The 27,761-nt window shown below is 40.2% G+C and overlaps 1 protein-coding gene across 2 annotated transcripts in view; it reads left to right on the forward strand.

The window, feature by feature from the left end:
- SEPSECS (Sep (O-phosphoserine) tRNA:Sec (selenocysteine) tRNA synthase) overlaps positions 1-21,392 on the forward strand; it is a 37,003-nt gene extending 15,611 nt beyond the window's left edge. The window contains exons 7-11 of one of the 2 annotated variants that reach the window (XM_043572858.1): positions 2,359-2,488; positions 2,611-2,702; positions 14,389-14,482; positions 16,406-16,496; positions 17,909-21,392. In XM_043572858.1, the coding sequence (XP_043428793.1) occupies positions 2,359-2,488; positions 2,611-2,702; positions 14,389-14,482; positions 16,406-16,496; positions 17,909-18,212 (711 nt within the window). In that variant the 3' untranslated portion in view covers positions 18,213-21,392. Of the gene's footprint in view, positions 1-2,358; positions 2,489-2,610; positions 2,703-14,388; positions 14,483-16,405; positions 16,497-16,574 lie in introns of both variants that reach the window. The other variant, XM_043572859.1, reaches the window with a different exon arrangement.
- Positions 21,393-27,761: the final 6,369 nt, after the last annotated feature.

The raw sequence follows: 27,761 nt of genomic DNA on the forward strand, positions 1-27,761 counted from the left end.
ATAGGTGCCCAAATATTTCTTTTGTAAATAAACAAGGAAATGAATGAGCTGGTAATTGACAACCCTTTCCTTCATAGAACATGCTCGTATGATTCCTGTTTTATTTAAAAACCCTTTCAGGGGTGCCTGGGTGGCGCAGTCGTTAAGCGTCAGACTTCAGCCAGGTCACGATCTCGCGATCTCGCAGTCCGTGAGTTCGAGCCCCGCGTCGGGCTCTGGGCTGATGGTTCGGAGCCTGGAGCCTGTTTCCGATTCTGTGTCTCCCTCTCTCTCTGCCCCTCCCCCGTTCATGCTCTGTCTCTCTCTGTCCCAAAAATAAATAAAAACGGAGAAAAAAAAATTTTAAAAACCCTTTCAGCCTTCCGGTATTTTTTTCCTCCTCATTGATATCCTCTGACTTCAGTGAGTGGGTCTAGCTTGCTTTTTCATCTTTTTTGCTAAGCAATTTATCAAATCATACTTGATGGATATTAACTAAACTTACTATGGTAATCACTTCATAATGTATGCATATATCAAATCATCGTGTCGTATACCTCAAACTTCTACATACTGTGTCAATTATATCTCACTAAAGCTGGCATTTTTTCACTTAAAAATTTGAAAAAAAACCCATACTTCACTTCCACATTTTTTTGCGAAGTTTCATCTTTTAAAAATATTTAGATATTCTGTTTCTTTGATAAAGCCATTTGTTTTTTGGGAGCCTGTTTGTCTTCTTGCCATGGGGTGTGGTAGTGCCTTTTATGCTCTCTGGGTTTTAGCCGTGAGGGGATTCTAGCAAAGTCCAATGCAGTGGTGGTTCTCTTACACTCCTGTACCTGATTTAGGCTCACGTTTCTCTCAGGAAGCCTTGGACAGTACTGAAGTGTTAATAAAAGACAACTCTTAACTGTTCCTCTTTATTTTCACCTTCTGCTACTTTGTGTGCTGTTGAGTTATTCTGTTAGTCTTTATATGCTTCTCTCTGTTTTCCTGTGATACAGTGAGCTTTTCTTTGATCATAGTTTATGAGGAAATTAGAAGAGTCGTAGGGAAAGGTTGAGATTGAGACAATCATGCAGTAGCTTCCGAAGTAGTCTGCTTCCCTTTCCTGCTTTTGTGTTTCTACCGATTGCCTGGATCTGGTCTCTTAGATTAGGCCAGCTATCTGCTCCTTCTATTCTCCCTGAGATATGGATGTGGAGGGAAAGTGTGAAGATGAAGGTCAAATGTGGTTATATTAATAAGAATGTAGATTGTGAATACAGATTGAAAATCTGTCACTACAGATAAAGGAAAAAAACTGTCTTAGTTGAAATTTAGATAGTATCTCTATTTTTAAGAGGAGAAAATTGAAGCACATTAGATAGAAGGTCACAGACTATGTTGGATGGGGACTAGAACTTAGTTTTTACATTTCTAGTAGGTAAGTATTCATTTTTTCACGAGCATATTAGATTTTCACTTGAAGTTCATTTGCAGTGGAAGAAGATCACCTAAGATTATGACACTAGGAAACACGAGTTCTTTAGAAACATTGCCAAGAGTATACAAAAAAGATTCCATTAGTTGATATTAAAAACAAATTTTCTCTCCTGTTGTCTGAATGGTGGTAGGAGCACAGATTGTCGCTTAAAGTGGTCATGCAGGTAGTAGATTATCCAAGCATCAAAGAGAAGTACAGTACTTAAACGTATAGCTAATCGATTGGCAACATGGGCGGCTAACGTCTATTAGATTACGGTGGCCACTCTTGTTTAAAGTTAGTTAATAGTTGCAGGACCCACTGTTGGCATTTATTGTCAAATGGAAGATCACAGATGAGAGACAAGGGAACATTAAGGTGAAAAGCTGAGTTCTCACCTGAACTACTACGGGAACGCTGCCTTCCTCCCCAGGGTGTTGTGAGGAGTTAATGATTTGTTTGTATGAAAGCAGGTTGTAAACTATAAAGTGCTCTTTCGCATAAAAGGAGCAGCATTTAAAAACTCATTTAAGGGGCGCCTGGGTGGCGCAGTTGGTTAAGTGTCCGACTTCAGCCAGGTCACGATCTCGCGGTCCGTGAGTTCGAGCCCCGCGTCAGGCTCTGGGCTGATGGCTCAGAGCCTGGAGCCTGTTTCTGATTCTGTGTCTCCCTCTCTCTCTGCCCCTCCCCCATTCATGCTCTGCCTCCCAAAAATAAATAAACGTTGAAAAAAAAATTTTTTTTTAAACTCATTTAATACTTAAAAATCCTTTATTGGCACTGTTACAAAGAAAATTAGAATATTTGATCTGATATTTCGTGCATTGTTTAATGGTATTTACTTGTTAATAGCAGTTGTCGTCTCTTTTTCTAGAAGCCAATCTGTAATACTACATGTTACTTCATTCTAGGGGGCTCGAGTTGGTAGAATTGATGCTTTCGTACAGAGCTTGGACAAAAATTTCATGGTTCCAGTAGGTGGCGCTATAATTGCTGGCTTTAATGATTCCTTCATTCAGGAAATCAGCAAGATGTATCCAGGTAAATAAATCAGTTGCTCTTAAGAAAAAGTAACTAACAAACAAAAATTCCATTTGTACCTAGGCCACTATAATAAATTTTAATTTCCCTGCCCTGAATGTGACTTGTTCATCTTATTTCAGGAAGAGCTTCTGCTTCACCTTCTTTAGATGTCCTTATTACTTTATTATCACTTGGATCAAATGGCTATAAGAAGCTATTAAAAGAAAGAAAGGTAAGTTTTCCATTTCGGTACAAAATCATACCCTTGACTAAAATCCTTCCATATTACTGGTGTTTTTGCCTTTTGGTCTGCCACTTGGAAGGCATAGCTAGCTAGTGTGGTCCTAGAGCATTTACTTTGATCTGGAATCACCCCAGGGGGTTTCCAGTGAATCGTTCTCTCCTGTCTGTCCAGATATGGTGAGAGATCTTGGACAAGTGAGTTTGCTTTTGTTTTTTTTGAGAAACTCCTACATCAGAGATTCTTACTAGTTCAGTAAAAATCAGTTCATTTATCACTTAAAGATAGAGGCCCTTGAAAAACAAACATACAGGTTTGTTTCCTCTTAGTTTTGGGAAGTCTGAAGACTTGTATAGGTGTGAGATGTCAGTCACAGGAGAAAGAACCAGGTCAGAAGTTAGCTAGCTTCTCATTCTAAAATAATAAATTCATCCCTTGTCATTACTGCAATGCTGAACTCAGTGGTTATGTTGGCTGTGAAAAGAAAAGTGACATTTGTGCTTGAAAACTAGACTTTGTCTCCAACACTAAAAACTAGCTTTAATTAATTCAGGACAACTCCAGAATTGTAGACAGAGACAGTGTTGGCAGGGCGGGTCAGACTAAAATGTTTTATTCATCTCCCATCTGGGAGAGCTAGCGGCCCCTGGGACAGTTTTTGTATCTGTGTAACTTCCCAACCATCAGTAGCAGTTGAAGTCCCTTAGATTATTAATAGCACTTCACGTATTTTAAGATACTTTATGTATGTTTTGTGGTAGATCCTCTCAACGGCCTTATGAATATGCAACAGAAGTTGAAAAATTTTGTTCCCTGTTTTACTCTAGTCCTCGCACCGCCCCCCCCGCCCCCCAAAAAACAGTCCATAGGAAAGTAATTGTTTATATTGTGAGGACCTCTCTTAATACTTATGTGATATGGAAAAAGATGCTCAACATCACACGTATGAAAACCACGGTGAGGTACCACTGCACACCTCGCAGAAGGAAGCTGGCAGTGCTAGATGCTGGCAAACCTCTCAAGCAAGTAGATCGCTCAGACATTGCTGATAGGAACACAAATGGTACAGCAACTTTGGAAAACACTTTCGCAGTTTTTTATAAAGTTAAACATATGCTACCATATAAACTAGCCAGCCCACTCCTAGTTCTTTACTCAAGGGAAATGAAAATTTATGTCTGTACAAAAACCTATACGTGAATGTCTGTAGTGATTCTATTCAGTATTGCCAGACCCTGGAAACAACCCAAATGTCTGTCATCTGGTGTATAAACAAACTGTGGTATATAATACTCAGCAATAAAAAGGAACAAATCACTGATATGTGCAACAAAATAATGGCTCTCAAAATAATGGCCTTATATTAAATGAGATAAGCCATGCTCAAAAGATACATATTAAATGGTTTCATTTGTATGCCATCCTGGAAAAGGCAAAAAACATATCAGGACGGAGAAGAGATCAGTGGTTGTCAGAGTCTTGGGTTGAGCGAGGGGACTCCTGGGGTAGTAAACTGTTCTGTATCTTGAGAGTGGGAGTGTTTTCATAACTGTATATGTTTGTCCAAACTCATAGACGTGAACCCCTGAAAACTGGGCCTCCGAATCTTTACTGTATATAAATTATGCCTCAAAAAACCTAACAAACATTTCCAAATGATTTGACTAAAACTCCAGTTTGATCAACTCCCCGAAGTGATCATCACGGTAATAGATTGTTGTAGTTAAGAGAAGACCTCAACAAATCTTCCAAGGAGCCTTTTCCATATGACAGATGAGACCTGTTTATAGATGAGCAAAACTATCACCTGTTTGTATTGTTCATATGAGAGTTTAGTTGTATTAAGTGCCCGTGGGTCTTAGCTCTCCTACAACTGGTTGTTTTACTATGGAAAAGGCATTTGAACTTGCAGATTTTTTGTGAGGTGTTTCTGTCATCCTCATTTTTACGGGAGATGGAAGGATAAAGAATGTGTCTGAGGTAAATTGTGGGCCATGGGTCTAACGCTAGGCAATTGGGCCTCTGATCCTCTATCTTAACCTCTAAACTCTGCCGCTTTTTTCCTATATGGGTAAATAATCTAGCCTGGTAGCTGTGTAGTTATCTTACATAGCTATAAATCTGAAGACTTATGTCTACCAATACGCAAAGGAGGCAAAGGCAATGAATGAATTTAGCAACCCTGGCCAAAAAAGCTCAGTTGTATTTTAGAAAGGATATAAGGTATTTGTACAGAACCGCTGTTGATGGGGAGCTGCCCCTCCCTGACTCCAGGTGATCCCAGTGGGACTGTCAGTGACAGTGTTCTTTCCTCCTTTTGTCGGAGCGGTGGGCATATGACCCGGCTAGCTTGGTTCACAGGTGGGCATGTGGAGGTCGGCTCCTTCCAGCAGACTTGATAGAGTCTTGAGAGAGGGGGGGTTTGCTGCTTTGGAGATAGTAAACCGTAAGCCTATGATCTTATTACTCACCTGCCATACTTCTGGCCTCACCAAGAAAGCCTTCTTGGGACTAGAAGATCTAAGAGGGAAAACAGAACTAAGAATCATCTGAGTTTCTGGATCCAGCCATGCCTCCTTGTAGACTTGGCTGTAGATGAACCAACACATTCCCTTTTTTGTTTTAAACTACATTTCTGACACTGATACTTGTGATTCCTCTTATGCCCTTGAGTCCTTCCTAATGTTTCCCAACATTCATCTCCTCCTTTTCCCTTCCGCTGCTACCGCTCCCTAGCTCAGGCCCTTACCATATCACCCCTGGATGGCTACAGGAATTTACTAATTCTCCTTCTAATCTGTAGCCTACTCTCATTTGCTGTGTTGTAAATGAGTGTGCCAGGTCAGTACTTTAAAGTTTTTCAAGTTATTCTGCTTTGAGTTCTGGTTGCCTGCAAGACAAAGCTTACCCTGCCATCATGATCCTTTATAGTCTGGCCCCCACATTATGTTGGCAGTATTGGACCTTGCTTGTTCATTTATTCAGGCAAAGAAATGTTTATGCTTAGGCCCTAAGGTCACATTCACCAGTGAGACTCACGTAGTCTCTACCCTCATGGAAGTTATAGTGGGGGGAAATCTGGATGTTAAATAAATAATTACAAATCTGTTTGGCTTTATGTAAGGACAAGCAGAAGATATGAGAGCATGTTTCACCCAACCCAGCTGGGGCACCTAACCCAGTTTTGGGAGGGTTGGGGAAAGCCTCCCTGACGAAGTGGCATCTGTTCTGTGAAGGTACAACTTGTGCATTTATTAGACTCTTATGGTGTCATCATAAACTAGACTGGATGGCTAAAATACCTGTACAACTCTTACCGGGTATTTTTTTTAAAGTTTTTATTTATTTATTTTGAGAGAGAGAGAGTGCAAGCAGGGAAGAGACAGAAAGAGAGGGGGAGAGAGAGAGAGATAGGGAGGGAGGGAGGGAAGGAGAGAGAGAGAAAGAGAGAGAGAGAGAGAGAGAGAGAGAGAATCCCAAGCAGGCTTCACACTGTCAGCGCCTGATGTGGGACTTGATCTCAGGGACCTGTGAGATCATGACCTGAGCCAAAAATCAAGAGTCAGGCACTCAACCAACTAAGCCACCTAAGTGCCCTACTTACAGGATATTCTAGACTGAGTCTAGAAAGCAAAGTCCTATGCAGTTCCAAGAGAGTTTGTTCTAGATCACTTCATAAAATTAACTTTCCTTTATGATAAATTCAGATTCAGTAAGTCTGGAGTGGGGCTAAGACAACTGCATTTTTAAGAAACTTCCCTGATAAATCTGATGCGCATCCTAGTTCGAAACCCATTATTTTGGAGGCACACAGGTCACTTGTATCTATAACAGAAACTTGGAGAAGAAACATAACGTTTTAGCATTTTAGTACATAGGTAGATAATATTTTGTGGAGTTTGAGATGGACCAAATAAATATCCCAAAATATCAAAGGTTTAAAAATATAACTTGTTAGTTATCTGTTTCTGATCTCTTTAGTTGTCCTAGTTATAGTCCTTTCTTGTATTGTTGTTGCTCTTTGCCTTCTAATGGTCCCTCTTCAGATTTGGCTAAAAATTCATTTTTGGAAATATAATATCTCTGAGAAGACTATTACATCAAGTTTTAAGTTAGACATTTAAAGATTATTGTTATCGGGGCGCCTGGGTGGCGCAGTCGGTTAAGCGTCCGACTTCAGCCAGGTCACGATCTCGCGGTCCATGAGTTCGAGCCCCGCGTCAGGCTCTGAGCTGATGGCTCAGAGCCTGGAGCCTGTTTCCGATTCTGTGTCTCCCTCTCTCTCTGCCCCTCCCCCGTTCATGCTCTGTCTCTCTCTGTCCCAAAAATAAATAAACGTTGAAAAAAAAAATTAAAAAAAAAAAGATTATTGTTATCATGTAGATAGAAACTTTTAAAAAATTTTTAAAAATTTATGTTTATTTATTTTTAAGAGAGAGAGAGAGAGAGAGAGAGTGGGGGGAGGGGCAGAAAGAGAGAGGGAGGCACAGAATCTAAAGCAGGCTCCAAGTTCTGAGCTGTCAGCACAGAGCCCGACACAGGGCTTGAACCCATGAACCATGAGATCAGGACCTGAGCTGAAGTCAGATGCTTAACCAACTGAGCCAGCCAGACGCCCTGAAACCTTAAAAATTTTTATATGCTGTTATAGTATCAAATAAGTGTACTGTTCAGCATTTCCTATTTCTGTTCTTCAATTGAAACTATATATGATAATAGCTAATAAAATTATGTATTTGCTGTAATAAACTAGTATCAGTCTTGAGTGATTTTGTAGTTAAGTTTATTTGGCTAGCATATTAAACTGATTATCTGAGTGCATACCCCCCAGAAATCACCATCAGGGGTGTGAAATGAGACTTGGTCCTTCTGGACGGGGAGTCTGGGAGACTCGTGTCCAGCCTGGAGCTTGCATTCATCCCTCTGGGCTTAGCATCCTTTGCTTGAGGCGCTAGATGCTCTTCAGATGTTGGTTGAATGAACTAACGGGAGGTATTAGGGAACACCTAGGTTTACTTTGGCGTGGTCATCTCTTGTTTTACGCAGAATAAGTATCTTCCAGTTAGAGAGCAAATAACTTTTGATACTGACGTTATGAACTAGATGTTCTCATAGGAATATTTCTCAGTATTTCTCAATACTCACCATAACTTGTGAAAAGGAATGAGTTAAAATGGTGATAACCTGTTGTGTGTAACAGGTGCTATATCAGGCTACTCCTCTTCCAAATTTATTTCCTTACCGTAGGATTTTGGAATTGTTGATCTTACAGGGGCTCTGTCATCTTTTTGGAATCTAAGAATTTCTGTGATGCCATGGTTCTTCTGACTTCTGACATTTAGGGTTTGACTTTAAATTTTTCACATACATTTAGATGATTCCAAACACCCATGCGTGTGTACAGTTTGCTCAGCATAGCAAATCCACCTGCCTTGAGAGTGACCTGTAGGAATATGTAGCTTAACAAGTGAATAGATCCAGCAGGTAGCCCCGCTCTGCTTCTCATTGGGACTTTGTTCTTTGTTAATCATCGAACAAATATTTTATGAGACTAATTTTATGTCTAGTGATATTTACAAGTTGGATGGCTCCATCTCAGATGTCAAGAAGTACTTGTCTTTGTAACATCCGGAACTTTTTTCTTTTCCTTTTATCTGGATGGAATAGAGTGGAATGCACGGGACGACAAGAATAGGATTATAGCTATGGGGTGTTGGCATGTGTCTATGAGAGTCCTGCCAGCTAATGTTAGTTATTTTAACCAGAAAACTCTTTTAGGAGGGAAAAGTAGGTGGGTGGAAAGTTGGCATTTTTATGAATGTTTGCTGTATGTCAGGAGCTCTGCTAGGTTTATTATATTCATTATTTCATGTACGACTTAAAGCAAGTTTGTGAGGTAGGTATTATCCCCATCTTACAGATAAAGTTGAGGCTCAAAGAAGTCAGGTACTTATCCAAAGAGCACAAGAAATGCCAAAACTGGGGCGCCTGGGTGGCGCAGTCGGTTAAGCGTCCGACTTCAGCCAGGTCACGATCTCGCGGCCCGTGAGTTCGAGCCCCGCGTCAGGCTCTGGGCTGATGGCTCGGAGCCTGGACCCTGTTTCCGATTTTGTGTCTCCCTCTCTCTCTGCCCCTCCCCCATTCATGCTCTGTCTCTCTCTGTCCCAAAAATAAATAAAAAAACGTTGAAAAAAAAAAAAAAAGAAATGCCAAAACTGCCACTGAAACCCAGGTCTGTGTGGTTCTAACGCCTCTGCGCTTTGTGTCTTAACCACTCCCTTCCCACTGCTTCCAGTCGCTCGTCCAGCACTGGGGGCATGGTTTCCTGCTCTGTGCTAGGCATCAGAGCCATAAAAATGATGATCTCGCGACCCTCTCTTCTTCGCTACTGGAGGTATGTAAAAACCTCAAAGACTAATGTTTAAAATTCTTTGTGTAGAATTTCTTAGAGACTACCTGTAGTAGTAACATTCAAAGTATTAAAGTACTCCTTTGAGAACCCTGTCATTGTGAGTGAATAAAAGTTTACTCTTTAACAACTTCATTCAACAGGCAGGGCTCTTCACTGAAAAATCTGGATGTCCTCCATGAGCCCTAATTGCATGTATGTGGCATAAATATTGTTTTTTTATTGGATTTGTTGCAGAAGTAAGGGCCTCTTTTGTTTAAATGGACTTGCTTTTGAACTGTGAAAATTTAATCGTGATAGTTTATCGGTTCGGCTCTGGAGAAGCTGAGGCAAAGTTATTTTGCTTCAGCCGGAGCTATTTATATACCATCACTGAGAGCTCCTTTTTATATTATCGGTGTTATTGCGTACTAAAAAAGGAGTGTTAAAAGAAAACTTAGGATTTTTTTTTTTTATTCTGTGCCCTTATTCACCACAATGATATTTTTAGAGGTTATTTCATCTAGTATATCTCTTCAGAAAGTGCTTTATCTTTTCACAGTAGAGGCAGACAAGAACTCAGCTTGAAGCCATTCCTTCTCAAGCCTTCTTTTTTGAAGTGTGAAAGGATCAGAGAGAGTGGCACTCGGCGGCGTGTGAATTGAACCTGTGCCCTTAGTGCCCTTAGCCCCTTCCTGATCAACATTCTGCTTCACTGAGGGGAGAGATGGCCATGAATTTAACTGAAGAACCCTTTGAGAAAGGGGTTAAAATTTAAGACACCATTTCTATGGGTTTCTCTCTGCAAAAAGAAGCATCAGTCTTAGAAGTTTCTCCTGACTTCCAGAGAAGGCCAGCATTCTGCTTAGCTTTCCTTCTAGAAGAGTGCTTTGCTGAACAGGGCACATGCATAATCATTCGTCGTTGCAAGTATCTGCTGAGTGGGCCAAGGGTAGATGAGGAGTGACAGCGGAAGGGCCACTCCAGTGGCCAGCGCTTGCTAGCTGGGCTTGGAAGACCAGCTAAGTTCTGAAAGAACATCAGACATACAGCTTCAGATGCTGTTCTGTAACAGAGCTAAGCTTGGAAACCTGAGTAGATTTGCAGCCCTAGAAGTGGAGTAGTTGAATTTCCATCAGAGTGTCAGATCTCAGGCCTGGTTATGGAGCCTCCACAGAGGAGTTTGAAAGCAGGGCGTTAGCCTGAGATGTAGGGCCTGCTGAGGGCACCCAGGTCCTTGCCGCTGGCCACGGCCAGAGCAGCACGTGGCATTCTGTGCTGGCATGTGCACACGGGGACCTCCGTGTGCATGGGTCTGTACGTGCGGTCTGTTGTCGCCTATCCTTTCATGGTACCATGGATGTGTTAGACCACTTGTTACGTTTCCCTTTCAATCTATTACCTACTTTGTAAGACATACTATAATAATTTCTGAAGCTCTGTTTTCATCTTATCTTGTAGCAAGAAACGGTATGTTTTGAAAACATTACATAAGACATTTTCCCTTAAAATTCAGTGAATTATGCACATTTGGGGGTTATGGGGAGGGATAGGCTAAACGTTGGGCTTTACAGCTGCAAATCAATTTACAAAAGGCCATGTGAAAGATAATGCTTAATATAATTCAGCTTCCCTTCCATTAACATCTTGAACTATGGTGTAAAGTTTTGTATTTTTATTCTAGAAATACAGCTGACATTAGCATTCAGGTATGCAGTTCAGTTTATATCTAGTGAAGAGTCTTTTAAAATTAAGTTAAATACAGCACAAAAGACATAGAAAATCAATAATATTTCATTTCTTTTAAGTAAGATCTTTCTATATACATTTGCTTTGGGTACTTATAAATTTCTCCCTTTACAGAAGTATTTTATAATAAATGTCAGTTATAGATTTAACTGCGGCAAAAAAATAGTGCAGGTTTTGTAGTACCTTTAATATATCAGGAAAAAACTGCTTAGCTAAGTAGTAGTGTAGGAAATAGTGGTACAGCCTTCCAAATGATATTTTTTAAATGTAGTGATATTAATGGGAGAACATTGAGGGCCTTAACCTGTCAGATATTGTAGGATTCAGTTTATTGCACGTTAAGATATTTAAGCTTCTTTGCTTATTGGATTACCTATCATAACCCTTTACACGAAATATTTGCAGATGGATGTGAACTTGACTCACAGATGTTTTCTTTTTTGTGTAATTACTCCCATACTCGTTATATGTAAGATTTAGTTACCTTAGCATTATGTTTGTAGTCTAAAGATGTACCTTAGCATTATGTTTGTAGTCTAAAGTTTTAGGTAAAACTGATTTCTAGTGATATTAGCAATCAGTAGAACTGGTTAAAAGTGATTTGTTAAAGTATTAGAAATTGAGTATTAGGAGAATCTCAGTTTTTTAATAGCCATGTATGCATCAGTAAGTTTAAAAGCACCCTCTAGGGGTGTTACTAGGGAAACATTTCCTCTTTTTTTGGAAATAGCTAAGTACAAATAAATACATATTAATTACTCGTCAGGCTTCTTAGTTTACGAGTGTGTTCACATTGGTGATTCTTGGGGTAGCCATACTGGATAGAATAATATTTTACATTTGTCCTCACCACTGAAGTAAGTATTTTGCTGTTACTCTTAGGGTGGAAGATGTAGGAGGCTAATAAAAGGCATTTCCTAGCTATCAGATTTGTTTCTGCTTATGAGAAGTTGAATTTGAGACTAAGAGAGTTAGACAGCCAGTTGCAAATTAAGACTTCGGTGTATAATATAGATGATGAAAAATCAGCAGTTAACATCTAAATTAAAATGTGACTGCTTTTTTCTTTTTTAGGCAATACAGAGCATTTGGATTAGTGACCTAGTTACTTTATAGTAGATGAAAATATATAAATGAAATCCAGAAATTCTACTGTTCATTAATACTGGTATAGTACGAAAAGATTAGGAATCGTTCCAGTTGTCAGAAAAACTCTTGATCTTTGGATTCCATTTGATTCTCTTGCTGTTTCACCTTCTGAAATGAATATCAGAATGGTAGTTTAAGAAGGAGGGGCCAAGAAATCTTTATATGTCTAAGAAAAGTTGCCTAAACAGCTCTTTACAGTTTGCAAGTGGTGATGACATTTACCTCCTTAATTATTTCTCTACATTATTTTTTTTTGATGTTTATTTTTGAGAGACAGAGAGAGAGACAGAGAGAGAGAGAGAGAGAGAGCACAAGTGGGTGAGGGGCAAAGAGAGAGGAAGACACAGAATCCAAAGCAGGCTCCAGGCTCTGAGCTGTCAGCACAGAGCCTGACCTGGGGCTCAAACTCACGAACTGCTAGATCATGACCTGAGCTGAAGTTGGACGCTTAACCGACTGAGCCACCCAGGCGTCCCTACTCTGTTTTTTAATGAAAGAGAAAGGTTTATTACATCTAACAGTAACATTTCCTCATAACTTCATTAGATATGACCAATGTGGATGTTAAGTTTTCTAATATAAAAAAGTCAGTTTATTTTAGTGATCTAAGATTTCACAATTCTGACATGCTGAGACAATTGATCTTATATAATAGCCTAAAAATTTAAGAATGACTACTAGTTTAAAATTTTTTTTCAGGTCAGAGCACAAAATATACTGTGTAAAAAAAATGTTTTGGTCTTAAGTAGACTCATTAATAATTAACAAACTTGGTAGGACTTTTCTTCTTCTTAATCTTAACAGAAGATGGGTTGAGTAGAATCAGACTATCCAACCCTTACCTTAGAGAAAACTGAAGCACTTTTTGCAGCCTTCGAAGTAGGAGAAGTATCATTTCCTGCTGTCTACACCTGGTACTTTGTTGGCACTTGGCCCTTCAGTGTATCCGTAGAGTTTATGTGTTTTGACTGTGACTGGAGGAGGTCAGGGCAAATGGGCTTCTTCAGGAAAGACTTATTTGGTCAGATTTTTATTTCAACACTTTATAAAGGGCTTACTAGAAGAAAGTATAATTTTAGGTCAAACAGTTGCCAATTTAAGATTTATTTATTTTATTAGACTTTATTAAACTGCTTACATACATGTGCACATGGAACTATACTTATAAAATATTTTTATTTTATTTTCTACTCTTAGGTATACATTATTTTCCAGAGTAGGACCAAGAACACAATTTTTTTTTGTTTTGTTTTGAGTTGCTATGTTCTTTTGAGTTGAGGGAGTTGTTAATATTGAGTTTGTGCATTTGGAAGGAAATGCATTTTAAACTACTTTTTCCTATGTTACGTACATACTAAAAGTACGGCACGTTTTTCTTGGTGTTTGGAAAACAGTAGCGAAGAACACAAAGTCCCTGCTTTCAAGTTTTCCCGTTCGAGGAGGTAGTCACAGGAAGTATTCATTTAAGCTAATAAATAAGGTAATTTCAGATTGTGATAAGTATAGTGAAGAAACCAAAATAGGTAGTGGTCGTAGGAGGGAGACCGGGAGGACTTTAATAGGCAAATAATAAAGGGAGGGCTTATCGAACGTTCTGGGAGAAGCACTGTCTTGTGTCTAGAGGAAGCAGGCGCAAAGGTTCTTATACCAGAATGAGCTTGCTGTGTTTGGTGGTTGCAAAGAAGGCTGATGTGGCTGTCGCTATACTAAATGGGGGAATGACAGTTGCTGAGTTGGGCACATTGGCTGGGCTAGATCATTTGGGGCCTTAATAGGTGAAGAGTTTGGGTTTTCAGTACTTACAGACGGGAATCATTGAGAAGGACATGATCTGATTTATGCTTTTCAGACTGCTCTGGCCTCTGCATGTAGAACAGATTGTAGAGGGGCAGGAAAGTCGACAGAGAAATCATTTGGAATCTACTGCTGTGGTCCAGGGGACAGGGTGATGGCAGCTTGGACCAGAGTGGTAGCCCTGGAGGTTCGGAAGAGAGGACGGATTTGTGATAGCTCCATAATATCCCCAAAGCAGGAAATATGGCGGTCCTTTGCCTTCTTCACCTAAATCCTGTGGTTTCTGATAATTGTGGCGGCTTTGAATCTCGCTATATTGTATCAAAGGAAAGAACTGGCTCCCAGGGCACAGAAATGAGTTAATTTACAGCACAGATACCACACCAAACAGATTTTGTTTTATTAAATCTGGCAAGTTTCAGTAAGCATCCATTTGATTTTCTTTAAATGTAACATTTTGGGGACATCTGGCTGGCTCAGTCAATAGAATGTGCAACTCTTGATCTTGAGGTTGTGAGTTTGAGCCCCATGTTGGGTGTGGAGATTGCTTAAAAATCTTTCAAAAAAAAAAATAAATGTAACATTTTGTTGTTGCAGGAAATGTTTTCATATTTGTCCAGCCAACTAAAGAAGCTGTCAGAAACCTACAATGAAAGACTGTTGCATACACCTCACAATCCCATATCTTTAGGTAATATATTTTTCTTAAGAAAAAAAAAATCAGTGCTTCATAACCATCCCCAGCAGGGACCTGGTATTTCTAGAAAGAGTATGAATTCTTTCTGGTTACAATGATATTTCTAAATTCATTACATTATTAATTTGTAAATTGAAAAGGTTTAGTTAGCCTTTAGAAATGCTTTAATATATTCCTGAGATGAAAAACCATACACTGGAAAGAATCCAAATCAATATTAGAATATACAGAAAAAGATACTTTGACTCCTGCTTCTAACCAAAATAATTTAGTCACTAGTAAGAACTCTATAAAATGTTTCACCATTTAACAAAACACCATAATATTAAAAATTAAATCTGTATTGTTTTTAATGCTGTGATTGTTTTCCTGATTGTCTTTATGTTAGAGAACTCCATATTTATGATAATTTCCTTTGTAAAAGGACTATATATTTTTGTTATGTAGTACAAAGGCTACTAACAGGTTAATATGAACGTTGACTTTTATGCATTTAGCTTTTAAGCTTCATAATTCTCCCTTTTGCAAATATATATATAGTGGAATGTTTCATATTTCATGCATATCTGAGGAAAGTTAGGAAACAATCATTTGTAACTGAAGCCTTTTGCAGGAGTTGGCTTCCATGGAAAATATATAATATATATTAAATATTTAAAAATATATTAAATATATATTAATATATAACAAATTATATATGCCACCAATATATAATAAACCCATCCCATTTAGTCCTTTGCTGGTTTATAGTACAGAAGATGATATGGTATGATTTTGAATCACAACTCTGCTATGTACTAACCTCTCACCTCCTTTCCCCTATCTATATAAAATAGAGACAGTGATCCCTCACATGCAAAATTGTTAAAGAATGGTTGAGACTGTAAAGTATCTAGTGTGGGAAGTCAAGTCCTCAGGAAATGGTAGCTAGTAGTGGTGGTGAGAACATAGTTTACTCATGTAACCTCAGAAAGATTATTCTCATTATATATGCAGAAGTTGATCTTACATAACCTTATGTATGTGCTGAAAATATCCCACATTCCCATTTTATAAGTTCTTAAAACATGGTTGAATTTGAATAAACTGCCATATTGATCATGTCATCGTTCCATCTATTTAATTGGAATGTTCACTCTTCAGAAGGGTGATCCGGAAATTCTGTTCTGATTCTGAGTATGTTCGTTTATATTAACAAATTTTTGTCTGCATTTATTAAGATTTATTGGGGCGCCTGGGTGGCGCAGTCGGTTAAGCGTCCGACTTCAGCCAGGTCACGATCTCGCGGTCCGTGAGTTCGAGCCCCGCGTCAGGCTCTGGGCTGATGGCTCAGAGCCTGGAGCCTGTTTCCGATTCTGTGTCTCCCTCTCTCTCTGCCCCTCCCCCGTTCATGCTCTGTCTCTCTCTGTCCCAAAAATAAATAAACGTTGAAAAAAAAAAAATTTAAAAAAAAAAAAAAAAAGAGAAAATAAGATTTATTAAGTGCATTAAAGTGAAATCATGCCCCTTGACAATGAATAAAAAGTAATATCTCCATGCCAGTTACAAAAAGGCGAAGAATGTAGGATTCCTTTTGTATGAGGTACTTAGAGTAGTCAGAGTCCTAGAGACAGAAAATGGAGTGGTGGTTGCTGGGGGTCGGAGGGGAGGGGAGAATGGAGGTACAGTGTCCCAGCCTCGCAAGATGGAAGGAGTGACGAGGATGGGTGGTGGGGATGGTCGCACAACAGTGTGGGTGTGTTTAACACCGCGGAGCTGAACACTCAAAAATGGTTAAGATGATAACATTTTATGTTATGTGTCCTTTAACACACACACGCACACACCTAAGTCAGGTCTCCCTCGTTAAGTACTTTTTTTCTGAGTGATTTTGTGCTGGTGAACCAAAGTACATTGGGATCCTTTATTCTCTTTCAGCCATGACACTTAAGACACTAGGTGAAGACGAAGACAAAGCTGTCACTCAGCTTGGCTCAATGCTGTTTACCAGACAGGTGTCTGGAGCCAGGTGAGTGTGTCTGAAAGAGGCCGGATTTATTTGGCTTTTCCAAGCTCCCTGTAATAAAGTACCTTTCCTTAACAATAGTCCCCCATGTATATGCTGAGCTGCATCTGAGGATTCGTCATGAGTGAAAGAATGAAGAGATGGAAAACGTGTGGTGCTATGAAAGCTCGCCTGTGGAAGGCCCACGCCGGAAACAGCCTCAGGGAGATCGGGATCTTGTCTGTTTCGTAGAGCTACAGAAACAAAGTTACACCGCTTGTCTCTATACGTTTTTATCTTTATTTTCCTTTGTTAGATAATCTTCAGTGGTGTCACGTCAGGGTATTAGAAATAAGTCATCTTCATTACTAAATTTAGATGAAAACATTTTTAAGGAGAAGCCCATTTCCTGAACTAAAAAGGTTATGCAATTCTTGTCTAAGTGCTACCTTTGAAAAGTGTACTTTTTTCTCTTATAGATACACGGCTTAAAAATGAATTTCATTTTTCATTTTATATTTGATGAGGTCAGAGAAAAATGACTTGAAAAGAAATATCTTGCCCTAAGTACTCTTCTTTACATGCTTCTATGAAAGCATTTCTCTCTTGACTACCAGAGATTAGAGATTTCACATCAAAGGACAACTTTTTAAAAGAAAAAATCTTAGATTAATTCAGCTTTTACCTTGATGAACTCTGTCTATACACAGCACAGTTTTGACACTTCTAAAGTGGTTTTCTTAGCCTTGCTTTTAGTGTCGCCAGTATTTGTCTTTTTGTTTAGATTGACCTTAATTGACTTATTTTTTTGAAAGAAATACTGGTAGAAATCTGCTTATATCAAGTTTGCTAATGAAATCTAGCTTAAGAAATGCACATGCCATTGCTGAATATACTGATTGCTGACCACCATCCACTGTGAGTGGGTGCATAGTTTTTTCTGGATCTTTGCTTTACAGCTCTCCATTGCACAGCGCAGATCAGATGGGTGTGATTTTAGTTTGTTGATTTTTTGAGGCAATACACAATTAACCAAAGTGGTTTGACTTACAAATTTCAGTATTTCATTAAGGTAGGTATATGTGAAGTCAGATTCCATAGTTGGTACCAAAACAGAAATCATTTTCTTTTTTCTCTTTGAAGAAGGTACAAAGGTATTTGCAATTCCTAGAGGTTATGGCTCTTTAATAGAAGATAAGTGAGCGGTACTCTCCAGGCAGTACTTTTCTATGTAAAATAGCAACGTATTGCATAATTTTATTTTAAGGCTGCCACAGTGTATTTTCATGATTTATAAATCAGGTCATGATTTATGATTGTTTTTTAAACTTCTCAATAAGTAGATACAAGGCTTAGTAACACAGATATCTTTTGTTTATGAGTGATATTCTGTTAGCATCACCAGACATTAAATTGCTAAATCTTTTCTCTTTCAGGGTTGTGCCTCTTGGGTCTGTGCAAACCGTGAGTGGCTACACTTTCCAAGGCTTTATGTCACATACAAATAATTACCCTTGTGCTTACCTAAATGCTGCCGCAGCCATTGGAATGAAGACGCAGGATGTGGACTTGTTCATAAAGAGACTTGACAAGTGTTTAAAGGCAGTAAGGAAAGAACAAAATAAAGAGAGTCATGTGTCTGGAGTTGACAATTATGACAGAACTGAAAATGTGGATATTGAAGAAATGGCTTTAAAACTAGATAATGTGCTTCTTGACACATACCAGAATTCTCCATGACATGTGAAAGGTTTCTCTTTGATAATTTGAAAGAAGTGACGAGGCTGCAGTACAAATAAGCGGTTTAAAGACAAGACCTTAGGTTTTTGAATTGAGAATTTCGTGGAGAATGTTTGGTGGAGAACTAGAATGTGATCGGAGCTAGTCGCTGTTGACTGTTAGTTTTTTTACTCTTAGACTGCCTCAGTCATTATGATCCTTAACAGATAATACACAATTAACATTTTCCTAATTGTTATCCTATTTGTCAGTTACGCATTATGATTCCGATAATTCTTACAGGACAGTGAAAATACTTCTTGATTCCTTTTGAAATGTGTAGACTGCTTCCTTCTAACCATTCTCTACCATTCACACACAGATTTCTTATGTTTCTGGTCACAGAGAAGGTAGAAAGATTTGATGCTACTGTTTACAAGACGTTGATGTGTCTAAGTCACAGTATGCCTGCGAAATGGACATTGCCCAGGGAAGCAGAGTCAAGCTTTAGTTTGCACTCCGTAGCAATGTCTCTCCACTGGGGATGATTTGCTTATATCTAAGCAACATCTGGGGACATTTTTGGTTGTCACAACTTGTGGAGTGCAGTTGACATCCAGGGTTTGAGGCCAGGGGTGTACCGTCAACACCATACGATGGACAAGACAGCGTCTCCAGACAGAGAATTATCCAGCCCCGAATCTCAGTGGTACTGAGGTCAAGAAATCCTACTCTAAAGTAAACGAACTCCTCAAGTAAAGAAGTTTGCCATAGCAACTTTAATTATTCAGTAGTGCTTCAAAGAAGAAAGCTCTATAAATGTTATCAAATTATACAGTGTTAGACTCTTTTTTTAAAGCGTATTTATTTATTTTGAGAGAGAGAGAGAAAGCATGAGTGTAGGACGGGCAGAGAGAGAGAGAGGGAGAGAGAGAGAATCCCAAGTAGGCTCCAAGCTGTCAGTGCAAAGCCCAACAGGGGCTTGAAGCCACAAACTGTGAGATCGTGACCTGAGCTGAGGTCAAGAGCCAGATGCTTAGCTGACTGAGCCACCCAGGCACTTGTACAGTGTCAGACTCGTAAGCAATAACCAGGGTTACCGGTTGTAAACATGAGATTATATGGCACTTGTTCATTTCCCCATTTGGGCAAGTGAAACTTTATTCCACTGTTTTTGCTTTAGGCGACCTTTGTATGTTGTTTATTTCGTTCAGGTGTTGTGCACAGCCATTATCAGGAGTGGTTAACCTGGGAATCTGGGGACGTATTTTTGCTGGGGAGATGAAAATGTTGTAGGAGGATAAACAGGTGTGTTCTCCCCTCCCTGCCCACACGCTCAATTTCTGAGTCTGCTATTCCAGACTTACCGGCTATCACAGTTATTTGTGTTGTTTATTTTTAAGAACTAGACTATGGTCTCAAAGCCCGAGGGATTAGTGAAGTCTCCGAACACCAAAATGCCAAAGCCATGTTTCTCAAGACCTGCCCTGTGGAGCCGTGTTCCTAGGAGGTGCTCACGGGGATAAATGTTCAGAGGCAGATAATCTGGGGCCCTTGCAAACCTGCCTATCGGCACATGAAAGGCTCAAAGAACTGGTTGGAAACCAGCTTGAGTGTGTCCTTATCCGAAGATGAAACCCCTGTTTTCAGTTAGACGCCTACTGACATCCCACTGAACATGCTTTTGAGAACACTGCAGTCGAGAATGCTGCCTTTGTTTCCGGGTTGTCTTTTTCCCTGTTGATTTGGTAGAGTGTAAACTGCGGTAAACACGAGCTCAGAGGGATGCCACTCCCATCAACGTGGAAGTTAAAGTACTTTGACACTAGCTTGACAACCTTGGAAGTCAAGGCTGTGGAGATAAAGTACTCACTTATAAATATTGTAAAGGTTACTTTTAAATTATTGTATCCTTGGGGTTCAAATATTTTAGCTATAGCTCCAATAATACATTTCAGAGGAGTAAATCCTGGATTAAAAGGTTGTGTGAGGCTTTTTTTTATGTGAATTTGGGACCGAGTTGTAGAACCAATAAAGCTGAAGAGCCCCAGCGGACCCTCTGGGGTCCACGAGAGGGGATGAAGAGATGTTGCAAATGTACGTGCTGGCGGCACGGCTTAACTGGACACGTGAGCCAAGGTTGTTTTATAGAACGAGTGATCTGTATTGTGTGCTCATCATTTAGCTGGAGAAGGCCAGAGCCGAGAGACCAGCAAATGTTTTCTCATCTGCAGTGTATCAGCACTTCTTGGGCTTCAGCTGCTGAATAGATAATAATTCTAATTGAAGATAAATTACATGAACCCACATGTGAATGATAGATGTGTTGTAACATTTCATTCCTGGTGCATAAAATCAGCTGCAGTTTTTATTATTAGTTCTTTCTTTTCAGAGGTTTTGGAATAACAGCCCTATTCCTGCTGGTTTAAATCTGACCTTGAGGTCCTGGAATTCACGAGAGTTTTTGAAGGGGTGTCGTAGGTTTCCTTTGCTCCCAGCCAAGCATCATTTTCACTCACTCTCGCCCATTTTCACGTGTAAGTGTAAAAAAGTATACACGTACAATTATTTATTTTAAATTATTGGTACCATTGGGTAAGCCTCATAATTGGCCTAGTTACCCTTGAACTGTGGCAGAGGGGCATCGGCTGATAGATTTTCCAATCATGACCCAGCTGCCCTTATTAAGGCTCTCAGGTAGAGTTTTTGGAGTCTGGTTCTTAAAGTCACTGGACTGTGGTAGTCTTCCCAGAAAAGAAAATTGAGTAACACAGAATATTCTTTAGGTCACTACACAATGTGTTACTTATACGCACAGCAGGGAAAGGTATTTTAAAATCCAGCTCTCAATTTGGCTCCTATGTCCTCTGTTGATGAATTCTTGCTCTATCAGGGAATGATATGTGATACCAGCCTTAGGAACTCGGTGTTCAACTATAAATCTTTCTATTTAGCTTTTTGTATTAGTTGAATGAAGTTATAGAGTATGAATTATTGACTCCAGTTCTGTTCAGCCAGTAGGCACTTGATATACACAATGGTAAATTTAAATATAAATTAAGTTTTTTCTGGTACTTCTCCCCAGCACCCCAAAACACTGTCATTGAGGCCTAAGCTCTTGGATGTGTTTTTATTTCTAGACTATATACCTATGATAGGTGTAAAATTTAAATTAAATAAAGGCAAATTTTTTGAACCAGTGATATTGCTTTATTCTTGAATTAGCTCGTCACGAGAATCAAATTCTTGCGTTCTTTCATAGAGGAAAATAGCCAACATTTGACAATAACAACAGCAAACTCTGATGAGTATCGTTCAGATTACACTTGAGTTTTCTCTTCCCATTTACTAATTTCTCCCAAGCCCTTCAATGGTTTTGTTATGTTTTTGCATTCGTGAGGCCGACTTCATTTTGCAACTAAAAATTAATCCAGTGTGTGTACACAGAAGTTTGGTCATTGCAGAAGTTTGATATCCTCTGAATAATTTGATAAAAACCATGAATATGCTGTTAGCACTTAAAAAATTCCTGTAAATAACTTCCTTGTCTGTCACATTGTGTTGGTTATATGTCTCTTATGGCCATTCTTGATGTACAGGTCTGAGACTTCCCCACTGTGTCCTTTTGTGCCTTTCTTGTTTTCCTGCTCCTTGTAGCCACATGGTGTGTGTATACATGTAAGATGATGAGTTCAAGGCTGCCGAGTATATCTTTGTAATATTCCACCTAATATTCAGTTCGATCTAAGGCCATAGGCAAAAATCCGGAAATGTTTATGTTATGCTGTCTTGTTTTTATCAAGTGGTATCAACTTGAACTTTTAGAGACATGTGAGGAAAAGCTATGTTTGTATCATTGCAAGGGGATTTTACCTACTAGAAGTGAAGTGATGTCAGCCTGCTACCCTGTACGTTTTGCCAAAAGAAAAAGATGTTTCAAAAAATATTTTTGGTGTAGACTGTTTAAAAATAAAAATGAATTATATAATTTATTACATGAAATAAATTTTTAATAAGTCATTGACAGTGCATTATTTTACCTAATCATTGCTACAGATACAATCTGGAAGTACAGATAACTGATACCAAATTACTTGCTCGCTTTTTTGATTCAGTCATCAGTATCAATCAGCAAGAAAAGTCATACTTACAATGAGAATCATGAGTCATGGGGGTGGGGGTTAGGTTTTTGTTTGTTTTTTTTTTTAAAGAGGAAGAAGGGGCGCCTGGGTGGCGCAGTCAGTTAAGCGTCCGACTTCAGCCAGGTCACGATCTCGCGGTCCGTGAGTTCGAGCCCCGCGTCAGGCTCTGGGCTGATGGCTCAGAGCCTGGAGCCTGTTTCCGATTCTGTGTCTCCCTCTCTCTCTGCCCCTCCCCCGTTCATGCTCTGTCTCTCTCTGTCCCAAAAATAAATAAACGTTGAAAAAAAAAATTAAAAAAAAAAAAAGAGGAAGGCGATGACACCCCAACCTTTTGCAGAGGATTTATTGCCCATAGAAAGCTGGATGCATGCAAGTACAGAATCTTTTCTAGACGAAGCACTTTTATTTGAAAAGAAATAAAATAGTATTACTTCTTCAGATTTCATTTTTAAATTGTGATGTTTGAATTCTGCAGGTACTTCTAATTTGATTTGGAGCTGGATCTCTGCACGGGTACTTATTAGCCATGTGAGCTCACATTTAACTTCTGAATATCAGTCCTGTCATATGTGAAATGGGTACAATCTTACAGGATTGAGGGTTAAGTAAGATGGTAATATATGTAAAGATTTAACTCAGTGCCTGAAATAGCACTTTCTGTTAATAACTGCTATGAATGCTCAGCATAAAATTAGTTTGTACTAGATTTAAATTATATTCATTTTCTAGTGAATGTATTAGAACTTTTTTTGAGGGGGAGTCATCCATGAATTTTGCCCATTCTCCAGTGGAAATTAAAAAGTATGCAGTTGATTTTTACATGATCTTTTAAAAAAAATTTTTTTTTTTTACATTTATTTATTTTTGAGAGACAGAGAGAGAATGAGACACAGGATCCAAAGCAGGCTCCAGGCTCTGAGCTGTCAGTACAGGGCTGACCCAGGCCTGATCCAGCATGCAGGACTCAAACCCATAAACCGTGAGATCATGACCTGAGTCGAAGTCAGGTGCTGAACTGACTGAGCCACCCAGGCACCCCTGACCATCTCTTTTTTTGTTTTGTTTTGTTTTTTCACAGTGTTTCTATTTTGGTTTTTATGAATTTCTTTTTGTTTTGCATTTACACTTAGGAATTATTTTTAAGAACCATATTTCAGATGCTTGTACTATTTTATGCACCTGAACTCGGATCACAGCTCAGGAGAGATGTTAAGAGTAACAGTTCATGCCACAGGGACTTCCACATCAGTTGCATTATCTGACTAAAGTGTTTGGAATAGCCAGCAGCTCATTATATTTAGCCCTATTCTTAGATGACTGCACATTCAGTAGAATGACTGACGAAGGCTCCCAAATTTACATCTTTAGTAGACCTCTTTCCTCAGCTCCACACTCCTATGAAACTGCCTGATCATCTCTTGGATATCTGTTAGACATTCGTCTTCCTCATGCCAAGGTGATTCCCTTGATCTTTTCCCCCCAAACCCTGATCCACTCACAGCCTTCTCCTCCTCAGTTGAATACACTTCTGTTCTTTCAATTACTCAGGCCAAAAAACCTCTTCCTCACATCCTACATCTCATCCATCAAGAAATCATTTTGGATCTACCTTCTAAAGTTATCCGCAATCGAACCCCCTGCTCACCTCCTCCCCCGCTACCAGCCGCATCTGAACCATCAGCGTTTCTTGTCGGATTCTCGCAGTATTTCCCCCTGCTCCCCGCCCTCCTCAAAAGCCTCCCTGCTTTCTCTCCATGCCCCTTTGCAGTCCGTTGTGAATACCACATCCAAGGTGATCCTTTTAAGGCCTGTATCCTATCAGCTATCTGCTCAGACTCCGATCCCATATGACCGAGTACAAGCCAAAGTCCCTGCTGTCCCCAAAGGTTCAACGGCATGTGGCCATCCTACCCTCCCTCCTTTATCTGACTCGTTTCTTCCTGTTCTTCACCTTGGCCTCCTCTGCTCCAGCCGAACTGGCCATCTTGCTCTTCCTCAAGCACCGCAGGCACCCTCTGCCTTAGGGCCTTGGCTCCCTCTATTCCCCCTGCCTGGGAACCCTGCAGCCCAGACGCCCGGCTAAAGGCCTCACCTCCTTCGTTTTTTTTTAATCAAAATTTTCCTTTCCAGTGATGTCTACTTGGACTATCCTTTTTAACACTAGAGTTCTCTCCCCCGCTCTAACAGTGTCTCAAGATTGTCTTAAAATTGAGAGTGAAGCCTCAACTGTGCTGTGCTTATGAGCATCTCCTGGGGTTCTCGTTAAAATGCAGATTTGAAATGAGTAGGTCTGGAGTAAGGCCAGCATTTCTAGCAAACTCCTAGGTGATACTGTTGGCACATGGACCACACAGGAGCAAGAGTCCAGCACGCTAAGTAGTTTAGGTATTTATTGTGCCCTATTGTTTGTCTCTCTCCCTCTGGTTAGAACATCAGCTCCACCAGAGCACGATCTTTGTTTTGCCCACTCATGTATCCCAAGCATCTAAAAAGTACCTGGAACGTGACAGACACTCAAATATTTGTCGTAGGAACGATTCAATAGGCACTGGTGAATATTTACATAACCATATGTGCAGTCTCATCATGTCTGATTGGAACTATTCTGTGGTTTTCCACTATCAGGACGGGGCTCGACACCAAGGTACTGCTGCTCAGACCTCCTTCAAGAAAAGACTCCCTACCCAGCTTGCCGGGGAGTGTGCTGAGCCTCCCTGCTGTGAGCTCCTTCAAGGTTTAGCTCAAAGCTCAGTTGTGGAGCCAAAGTCACACCCTTTGGGCAAATTCTGAGCAAGGCAGTGGTACAAGGGCCCGGACTTTGTCTAACGTAGGATTCCTCTAAGGGGCTGTCTTTGCTTCAGCGTCTCCCACAGGGCCGGCTGGACTTCATGGGGCCTGCATCGCAGCCTGATGGCTCCCCTGGCTCCCGCCTCCTTCTCCCCCTTGTCTCTGACAGGCATTATTACTTCCCATAAACCTTCCGTACTCTTAAGTACGAAAGGTAGGTGCTTGTCTCAGCCCGTGCTTCCCAGAGACTCCGACCTCAGACACCTGTGGCCTACAGGGTGGGCTATATACTCCCCTGCCCACCATTCCAGTCGGCTTCATCACCCACCCCTCTTGTCCCTTGCTCTAAACAGGCCAAACCCCAAGGGCACCCGCTTACTACCGTTTAAGTAATACCAATCCACAGTACGATTCCTCATTAGCCTAATTGATCTTTCGCGTGTTGGCCATCACAGATTCTTATTTTAACGTGGTATCATTTGCTAGCTGTTTCATAGTTTAAAATGCTAATTAATGTTTTTGAGTATGCGGCCAGGCTTAATAATTTAGCTCAACTTTGAGAAGTGGTCCATACTCTGTGAGAGAAGGAAGTCATCCAATGACCAACCTCCAGGAAGAGTTTTTGTTCAAGGCGCAAAGGGACCGTGGAGTCATTAAGACGCAGACCTCACCTGGGCTGAGGGGCCTTGCACAAGCCACTTTTGACTCGTCTGTAACATAGGGGCAACAATATCTAAAAGGGTTCATAAAGATCCTCTTAATCACGTGTGTGAAGTACCTAGCAGAGAGTCTGATATATGGCAAGGGCTCAGATAGTCGCTATTTTCACATGGCGGTTAGCAAGAACTGGGCGGTATCTGCAGTAAGGTAACACCCGAACGAATCTTTTTAATATGCAGCCGTGTTCATCAGCCTGATCTTTATTAAATCCTATTAGGTCAGATGAAAAAAAGAACACAGAGACTGGAACTGTACTCAGAGTTCTTGGTTCAAGCGGCCTTTTTCCTCTTGGCCCGGCTGCCTCCCCTCCGTGCCCTCCCACCCTTCCTGACTTGCCACTGTTGGATTCATTGCTCTGCCATAAGTCTATTTCCTCCTGGTAAAATGCAGATACACCGAGAAATCAGATAACTATATTTATACTTATCAGCTAGTGACATCTTAGTGTAGATGAGTTTATCACGTTTCCCTAGGAGTGGGTTATTTAAAACAAAAAACAAAAACACTTTTTATTATAGAAAATTCCAAGCGTATACAAAAGCAGAGAGAACCGTGTAATGAAGCCTCGTATCCATCATGCACTTCGACACTTACAAACTCAAGTGCAGTCTGTGTCCCCTACACCACCCTATTCTAAACTAAATCTCAGGCATCGTTTCACAGATAGCTCATTTCAATGTTTCTCTAAAGTAAAGGACTCATTTTTTTTTTAACTCACAATACCATTATCACACTTTAAAAAAATTAATATGAATACCTTGATATCAAATACACTGTCAGTGTCCATTTTTCTAATTGCCTTTTTTTTTTTCTTTTTTTACGGTTGAGTCAGGATCCAAATAAGATTTCCTAGGGGTAGATTTTAGTGGAAATGGGGAAAAGGTGAGAAGTAACACAAGGAACAGTGAAAATGTGACCAGCACAGAGAGAGGAGAGTCAAAACATGTGAGGTGGTGTTTTTCTAACAACTTTTCCACCGACTAATGATACTGGATTCGTGGAGGATATTCGTGCTGTGCATGGGATCCTACAGAGATGTCCCAGGACACTGGAGAAGTCACAGTTTTACCTGCTGGTTGACCTAAGAAATGGACTTCAGTCCGAACTCGTGTACAATTTCAATGCCCACTTCCTTCATATAACGCTGTGAATTAGAACCCCAAAGTGCATTAGGCCTACAAGGCAGTGGGGGTAATTGTTCTACTATAGAGAAGGAACCCTTATTCTAAATGAATGTATCGAAGGCTCATCGAGCCATTATGTTGGTTCCAGTCAGCCAGCCTTAATGAGCAGCGGAAACTAGAGTGCCATCTCAAAGCCAGTGTTCAGAGGAAAAGGGAGGCAGAGAGGGCCCCCTGGGACTGATCAGAGCAGTCAGTGTGATCCTCCTGTGGCAGGAGTCAGCCTGATGTGTCTCCTGGATCACATCAGAAAGACGAAGGAACTCTTAGGAAGTATTTGGAGGTTTTGACCAGATAAAAAGCTGAGAGAGCTATTCTGCACTCCCCGCTCCAAAAAAAATTTGGTGGAGGCAATAGATGGGTCCTTTACACCATAAATGCAGGAAGTACTTGCACTAAGAAAGCTGTCAGGGGGCAAAACAAACAAACAAGCAGTCAAAACAAAACAAAGCAAAACAAAGCAAAGCCAAACAAAGCCAAAACCTCTCTTTGCAGAAGTTAAGGGGGAAATGGGTGATCCAAAGGCCCAGGAACGCCCTGGTCTAATGGAACACCACCACCCCAACCCCCTTCAGCTTTCCCCAGTAAGAAAACAGGTTCTGAGAATGAGGACCCAAAGTCACACAGCTAATTAAGGTCAGAACTGAGGCTGAAGCCTCCAGTGGACCCATGACAGGGCAGGGGCAGGTCTGAAGGAGGTGAAGAAGCCCTTTGCAAGAGAAAAAGTTGATCCAGAGACC

The sequence above is a fragment of the Prionailurus bengalensis genome, chromosome B1 (genome assembly GCF_016509475.1).
Source record: "Prionailurus bengalensis isolate Pbe53 chromosome B1, Fcat_Pben_1.1_paternal_pri, whole genome shotgun sequence".
Lineage (NCBI taxonomy): Eukaryota > Metazoa > Chordata > Mammalia > Carnivora > Felidae > Prionailurus > Prionailurus bengalensis.